The following is an 8302-nucleotide window of genomic DNA, read 5'->3' as shown; positions in this document are numbered from 1 at the left end:
ATGTTGATCCAGAGAAACACGTGTAGCTCCTTCGGATCGATCAATCTCATTCCACGCTCAATTATAAACGTCACCAGTTTCTTATCGGAATGACAGCTTTCCAATTCGACAATTGTTGGAGGCTTTTCAGCTTCCCTTTCACACTTGGAAGCCTTCCGTCTTTGATGCGAGCTTACGCCCGGTGCAACTGCACCGTGGGGTTGCTGCGCTACATTGTTTTGTATGGCTCAGCCGTCGGAGATGGGACCTCTCTTATTTGCGAGAGAGGCAAGTGCAGCATTTTGAACAACTTGGATAAAATTCAAAATGTTGAGCGTGCGTAGGGCCGATGAATCACACACCTAACCCAACATTGGTTTGAGAAGGACGGTGTGGAAGCAATTGCCAAACGCTTAAGGTTTTTTGAGCGGGAATTTAAATTTATTGTTCACTCTGAACAATTTCGTACAATTCAAATCTTTTCCAGTTTTTACAAATTTTGTCCTTGTCACTTTGGCGTTCTACTTGCTTCTGCCCTGAGTCTAATCTCTCTCTCCGTATCGCTCCTAATAACTTCTACCTTTTTTCCCTACTCCTTATTGGGGCATATCTTTGCGCGCTGCGATTTATTGCGACCCTCGGCACACGAGAGTGGCATGTTGACCTCACGTGCCGATCCCTGCTACGGAGAGATTTATGCGCTCTCTCATCCGTGCGATGTTTATCGCCTGCGCTGATCGATTAATCGCCGATCGATTAGTGCACCTTTCTTCTGTTTACCTTTCTATCTGTCATTGCGCTGTCGTGTCGACAGACGGAGGAGGATTAAATTTGAGGTATTTTAAATTTGAGGTGTATATCCAAGACAAATTAGAAAACCTCACATCCTCAGAATTTACCCATGCTTTCACGAATTCAGTGTTCAGTATCAATAATTACCTAGCCCACTTTTAGCGTAGGCAGTAATTCAGGTATCACTAAATCTCGACTGTTCCCATGAGTCTCGAAAGCTGAGATCAGAATACTTCGCTCCATAGCAGGAGAACGTTATGTATTAGTCAACGACTGCTCACAAATAACAACGAATGAGTATCGTAGTGATCATCCAGATCATTCAAGTGTGATGCATGCTTGCGTTTCTCCAATCTATAATTACGCGGATCGTCTCGTTCTTAAAAAAAACTTTTTATTATAATTTACGAAGACTCCGCATGAGCCTATCACCAACGTCTATGAAATACATTTGTGAAATAAGCCGCAGTTGGTTCCTAACCTACACCTTTTATACCCCTAACCGATGACTCTATCTCCTTTGCTATCGGTTGAGGGGTGAACTCCGATACGTCCGCATTCCACGACGGTGGCTTCCGTTGGGGTGATCGCGATGGTGAGGGGAGACTTGTAGTTTCTACGGATGTCTCTGCATTCCACAACAGTATCTTCCTTTAGGGGTGATCGCGATATTAAGGGAGACTTGCAATTTCAAGGGACGTCTCCACATTCCACGACGGTTACTTCCAGTGGGATGATCTCGATGTTGAGGGAGTGCTGTTATCGCTAATGTAGCTGTATTCCACAACCGTATCTTCCTTTAGGGGTTCGCATCCAAACATTATCCCTCTCGACGGGCCAAGGTGTTTCCTAGGAGGGGCTCATGGCGTTGGGGTCGATCAATAGTGCTGGTGACTCATGATACCCAATCATGTAACTCCTTCGGGGGTAGATTAAAGTTCGTCCTCGGACTTTCGGCTCTTTTTTTAACAATTCAAAAGATTTTGTTTTATTCAGTTTTTTTTTTCGCTGAACAAATCTTTTGCTCCTTCTTCTTCGACTTCCCCCGCTAGGGCTTTTGCGAAAAAGTTTGAATCTTTCCGTTGCTTTCCGATTCCGAACATACATTCCAACCCGATTGGCCTTAAGAGCCCTCCCCAAAAGATGTCCTTCGTTAGCGACCCGACGTCGCTGCTTCCTTTAACCAAGCTTCCTCTGCCGAAGTTTGTCGAGCTGGAGCGCGACCCCTTTCTGCAGCTGTCCGCTGCCGTCGTGTCCTCTCCATCTCGTTCCTTCTTCGCCGTCGTCGGATCAGCTCCATCTCGGATGGCGCAGCCCGACGTCTCCGATCTCCTCCGGAAGGAACCGGTGGCAGCATTCCATCCCTCATTCGACCTCGCCATATTCTCTGCATATAAATCCGACGCTCACGCCTCATACGCAGTGTCTCAGGGGATGGTGGTCTCCCCCTGCTGCGTCTGGGAATGGAGGGTGGCGCTGTTCCCAGCCTCTCGGTCTCGACTGCCGTCCACAGTATCTCATCGTCACGAGCAGCTTGCGCCGCACGCACATCCGCCGCCAGTTGCTGCTCAGCTCTATCGTTTGCTCGGCCGCCTCCTGAGCCTCTGGAGATGCCTGGTTGGCAGTGTTGTTGTTGGCGACCTCCTCATCCCGCCAGATCTGCTGCAGCGCCGACATCACCAACTTTGCAGCCTCCTGTACACGGCACCAATTCTCCTTACTCTCTAGCAGTTTTGATGGCAGGTTGCTGGAGTCTATTTGGTTCGCCGTAATCCAATACAACAGCTCTCGTCTCACGTCTTCAAACGCCGGACACTGGAACATCACGTGCCCCACGGACTCGACCACTCCTCCGGAGCACCTCGGGCATTCCGGAGACACGGCAAACCCGCAGACGTGCAGGAATTCTTTTGGCTTGGTTTGGTTTTTCCTTTGCGTGATTTTCTGAAGATCGCTGATTCTATCGTGATGTTAGTGTATTTCTTTGTTTTTACGTACACTATTATGCCGACCATCAGAATTGCTATTGTTACTGATATTCCGCCGAATACGCTGAACGTTATTTTCATATTTTAATCCGAGTGACACTTTTAGCTTACGACTTTAGTCTTAAGACTGAAGCTGGTTCCCTAGCTGACCCTATTTTATAATACCTTTTCTACACACTCAGCACACCGATGATCGTTGTTACCGTGGTGGCGACCTCCCAATCGTTGGTGCCGTGGTGGCGACCCTTCGTTGTAGTTCCAGGCTTGTAATATGAGTATCCTCCGTCTGTCTGACTTCCGTGATTCAGCGAATGAGTCAACCGTTGGAATGTGGAACAACATCTGTGCAGCATCGTCATGATTAAACATGTTTGCTGTTTGGCTGTGGTGGCACGCAGCTTAGTATGCGGATCGTCTCCAGCTGCAGGTGTATTGGCCGTGTGCTGTACAAACTTAACCCGGGAACCTTATATTCTCACCCTTGATTTGGCATTCGCTAGGCAAGGATCATGTGTTTTAAAAAACATATTATAGCAAAGCTAAATTTAGGTAACTATCTGTGAGAGAAAGTAATCAAACGCAGATCGACCTGAATTAGTGTTGTGTTGCTTTACTTTGTAAAGACAAAACTCATATCTTATTATATACCCGCTATCGTTGTGCTTTACAGCTACACGTGCCTTGGTAGAAAGACTCCGGCAGTTGCACTCATATCGTACACTTATACTCGGCTGCTGCGAATGCAACTTGTCGGCACCGCAGCAACCTTTAAATGCTATTCTAAATATAACTTATATCCTCATTAAAATATTGGTAATCTTTCGAAACAATTTAATTGTTTGATCATTTTTTGTCTTCAACAACCACTTAAATTTCCGGATAAATAATAACGATAAGTCATTATTGTGATTGTGAAGTTCCCTGTGGTTGCGAAGAACGCAACGCAAGAACCTCGATGGGCGAATTTTTTCACACGACGTTGAATGTGTTACGGTCGTTATATAGGGAAGGATTCTGATTACCTAATCGTCGACTTTGCGCCCTTTCGTACAATTCGTCGAACTCACGCTTTGCAAATTCGTTGGGAAAGTTAATGATCGCATCAATTTCCTCAACATCCCATATATTGTACATGCAATAGAAATCTTGCTCGAATGCGTACGCCATTAAAGCCCTGTTCAAATATCCCACCTTGAGAACGTAAGAATTGGGCGCATCGGAAGCAATTAGCTGATTGAGTTTTTGGAATTGTTGTTATTCAAATTCAAAGGATGTTTCAACCAATTACACACACGTTGCCCCTCGTAGTTATTGAACATCCACCGTGCAATCACTACTTTTGATGTTGATCCAGAGAAACACGTGTAGCTCCTTCGGATCGATCAATCTCATTCCACGCTCAATTATAAACGTCACCAGTTTCTTATCGGAATGACAGCTTTCCAATTCGACAATTGTTGGAGGCTTTTCAGCTTCCCTTTCACACTTGGAAGCCTTCCGTCTTTGATGCGAGCTTACGCCCGGTGCAACTGCACCGTGGGGTTGCTGCGCTACATTGTTTTGTATGGCTCAGCCGTCGGAGATGGGACCTCTCTTATTTGCGAGAGAGGCAAGTGCAGCATTTTGAACAACTTGGATAAAATTCAAAATGTTGAGCGTGCGTAGGGCCGATGAATCACACACCTAACCCAACATTGGTTTGAGAAGGACGGTGTGGAAGCAATTGCCAAACGCTTAAGGTTTTTTGAGCGGGAATTTAAATTTATTGTTCACTCTGAACAATTTCGTACAATTCAAATCTTTTCCAGTTTTTACAAATGTTGTCCTTGTCACTTTGGCGTTCTACTTGCTTCTGCCCTGAGTCTAATCTCTCTCTCCGTATCGCTCCTAATAACTTCTGCCTTTTTTCCCTACTTCCTTATTGGGGCATATCTTTGCGCGCTGCGATTTATTGCGACCCTCGGCACACGAGAGTGGCATGTTGACCTCACGTGCCGATCCCTGCTACGGAGAGATTTATGCGCTCTCTCATCCGTGCGATGTTTATCGCCTGCGCTGATCGATTAATCGCCGATCGATTAGTGCACCTTTCTTCTGTTTACCTTTCTATCTGTCATTGCGCTGTCGTGTCGACAGACGGAGGAGGATTAAATTTGAGGTATTTTAAATTTGAGGTGTATATCCAAGACAAATTAGAAAACCTCACATCCTCAGAATTTACCCATGCTTTCACGAATTCAGTGTTCAGTATCAATAATTACCTAGCCCACTTTTAGCGTAGGCAGTAATTCAGGTATCACTAAATCTCGACTGTTCCCATGAGTCTCCGAAGCTGAGATCAGAATACTTCGCCCAATAGCAGGAGAACGTTATGTATTAGTCAACGACTGCTCACAAATATCAACGAATGAGTATCGTAGTGATCATCCAGATCATTCAAGTGTGATGCATGCTTGCGTTTCTCCAATCTATAATTACGCGGATCGTCTCGTTCTTAAAAAAAACTTTTTATTATAATTTACGAAGACTCCGCATGAGCCTATCACCAACGTCTATGAAATACATTTGTGAAATAAGCCGCAGTTGGTTCCTAACCTACACCTTTTATAGCCCTAGCCGATGACTCTATCTCCTTTGCTATCGGTTGAGGGGTGAACTCCGATACGTCCGCATTCCACGACGGTGGCTTCCGTTGGGGTGATCGCGATGGTGAGGGGAGACTTGTAGTTTCTACGGATGTCTCTGCATTCCACAACAGTATCTTCCTTTAGGGGTGATCGCGATATTAAGGGAGACTTGCAATTTCAAGGGACGTCTCCACATTCCACGACGGTTACTTCCAGTGGGATGATCTCGATGTTGAGGGAGTGCTGTTATCGCTAATGTAGCTGTATTCCACAACCGTATCTTCCTTTAGGGGTTCACATCCAAACATTATCCCTCTCGACGGGCCAAGGTGTTTCCTAGGAGGGCCTCACGGCGTTGGGGTCGATCAATAGTGCTGGTGACTCATGATACCCAATCATGTAACTCCTTCGGGGGTAGATTAAAGTTCGTCCTCGGACTTTCGGCTCTTTTTTAACAATTCAAAAGATTTTGTTTTATTCAGATTTTTTTTTCGCTGAACAAATCTTTTGCTACTTCTTCTTCGACTTCCCCCGCTAGGGCTTTTGCGAAGAAGTTTGAATCTTTCCGTTGCTTTCCGATTCCGAACATACATTCCAACCCGATTGGCCTTAAGAGCCCTCCCCAAAAGATGCCCTTCGTTAGCGACCCGACGTCGCTGCTTCCTTTAACCAAGCTTCCTCTGCCGAAGTTTGTCGAGCTGGAGCGCGACCCCTTTCTGCAGCTGTCCGCTGCCGTCGTGTCCTCTCCATCTCGTTCCTTCTTCGCCGTCGTCGGATCAGCTCCATCTCGGATGGCGCAGCCCGACGTCTCCGATCTCCTCCGGAAGGAACCGGTGGCAGCATTCCATCCCTCATTCGACCTCGCCATATTCTCTGCATATAAATCCGACGCTCACGCCTCATACGCAGTGTCTCAGGGGATGGTGGTCTCCCCCTGCTGCGTCTGGGAATGGAGGGTGGCGCTGTTCCCAGCCTCTCGGTCTCGACTGCCGTCCACAGTATCTCATCGTCACGAGCAGCTTGCGCCGCACGCACATCCGCCGCCAGTTGCTGCTCAGCTCTATCGTTTGCTCGGCCGCCTCCTGAGCCTCTGGAGATGCCTGGTTGGCAGTGTTGTTGTTGGCGACCTCCTCATCCCGCCAGATCTGCTGCAGCGCCGACATCACCAACTTTGCAGTCTCCTGTACACGGCACCAATTCTCCTTACTCTCCAGCAGTTTTGATGGCAGGTTGCTGGAGTCTATTTGGTTCGCCGTAATCCAATACAACAGCTCTCGTCTCACGTCTTCAAACGCCGGACACTGGAACATCACGTCCTCCACGGACTCGACCACTCCTCCGGAGCACCTCGGGCATTCCGGAGACACGGCAAACCCGCAGACGTGCAGGAATTCTTTTGGCTTGGTTTGGTTTTTCCTTTGCGTGATTTTCTGAAGATCGCTGATTCTATCGTGATGTTAGTGTATTTCTTTGTTTTTACGTACACTATTATGCCGACCATCAGAATTGCTATTGTTACTGATATTCCGCCGAACACGCTGAACATTATTTTCATATGCGAATACTATTTTAATCCGAGTGACACTTTTAGCTTACGACTTTAGCCATAAGTCTGAAGCTGGTTCCCTAGCTGACCCTATTTTATAATACCTTTTCTACACACTCAGCACACCGATGATCGTTGTTACCGTGGTGGCGACCTCCCAATCGTTGGTGCCGTGGTGGCGACCCTTCGTTGTAGTTCCAGGCTTGTAATATGAGTATCCTCCGTCTGTCTGACTTCCGTGATTCAGCGAATGAGTCAACCGTTGGAATGTGGAACAACATCTGTGCAGCATCGTCATGATTAAACATGTTTGCTGTTTGGCTGTGGTGGCACGCAGCTTAGTATGCGGATCGTCTCCAGCTGCAGGTGTATTGGCCGTGTGCTGTACAAACTTAACCCGGGAACCTTATATTCTCACCCTTGATTTGGCATTCGCTAGGCAAGGATCATGTGTTTTAAAAAACATATTATAGCAAAGCTAAATTTAGGTAACTATCTGTGAGAGAAAGTAATCAAACGCAGATCGACCTGAATTAGTGTTGTGTTGCTTTACTTTGTAAAGACAAAACTCATATCTTAATATATACCCGCTATCGTTGTGCTTTACAGCTACACGTGCCTTGGTAGAAAGACTCCGGCAGTTGCACTCATATCGTACACTTATACTCGGCTGCTGCGAATGCAACTTGTCAGCACCGCAGCAACCTTTAAATGCTATTCTAAATATAACTTATATCCTCATTACCATATTGGTAATCTTTCGAAACAATTTAATTGTTTGATCATTTTTGCCTTCAACAACCACTTAAATTTCTGGATAAATAATAACGATAAATCATTATTGTGATTGTTACCAAACTATTTAATTATTTACTGTCGGGTATCAGTAGCTCCTGTTATATGGGTTTCACACTTCGGGTTTGATCGCTGAACATTTCAGTGTCTCGATAATAAAAAAATCGCTTATTTTGTTGTAATAAAATAGCTTGAACATTTATGAAACATAGGAACACTTTGTGTGTAGTCTACCACAGGTTTCAGTTGCTTCCTTCTCAATATTATACTTTTCGTTGAAACTGTTACTTTTCTGTAAACAACGTTTGTCGTGGTATTAAAACTCAAATGCAAATGCTGCAGTTATTGTTTTAATGTTAACGTTTTTCATCTATTTTTTTTGTAGTATTATGTTTATTGAAACAGCAGTAATGAATTACACATGAGATCAGATAGAGATTTTTCTATAATGTAGTATATTTTTGCTTGATTAATTACACCTCAATATTCAGGTTCAGAGCGTTTAGGCGAAAATAGGTAGTGATTGACCACATGCAATGATGATCAGTGAGACATAGTACTCGTTAGGGTTCATC

General features: G+C 45.4%; 1 protein-coding gene across 1 annotated transcript; it reads right to left on the bottom strand.

Moving 5' to 3' along the window:
- Positions 1 to 1449: 1449 nt before the first annotated feature.
- On the bottom strand, positions 1450 to 7600 carry LOC125770655 (uncharacterized). The gene is made up of 2 exons (XM_049440560.1): positions 7116 to 7600; positions 1450 to 2974 (listed from the first exon to the last, which is right to left on the bottom strand). Exon 2 carries the CDS (start codon positions 2593 to 2595, stop codon positions 2185 to 2187), a length of 411 nt encoding a protein of 136 aa, XP_049296517.1. The 5' UTR covers positions 2596 to 2974; positions 7116 to 7600; the 3' UTR covers positions 1450 to 2184.
- Positions 7601 to 8302: the final 702 nt, after the last annotated feature.

Source organism: Anopheles funestus, chromosome X (assembly GCF_943734845.2).
Source record: "Anopheles funestus chromosome X, idAnoFuneDA-416_04, whole genome shotgun sequence".
NCBI lineage: Eukaryota > Metazoa > Arthropoda > Insecta > Diptera > Culicidae > Anopheles > Anopheles funestus.
This window is presented reverse-complemented; position numbering and strand designations above follow the sequence as displayed.

What these genes read in the sequence shown, in the direction of transcription:
- LOC125770655 (XM_049440560.1), bottom strand. Translation starts at nt 2,595, where the DNA reads ATGTTCCAGTGTCCGGCGTTTGAAGACGTGAGACGAGAGCTGTTGTAT.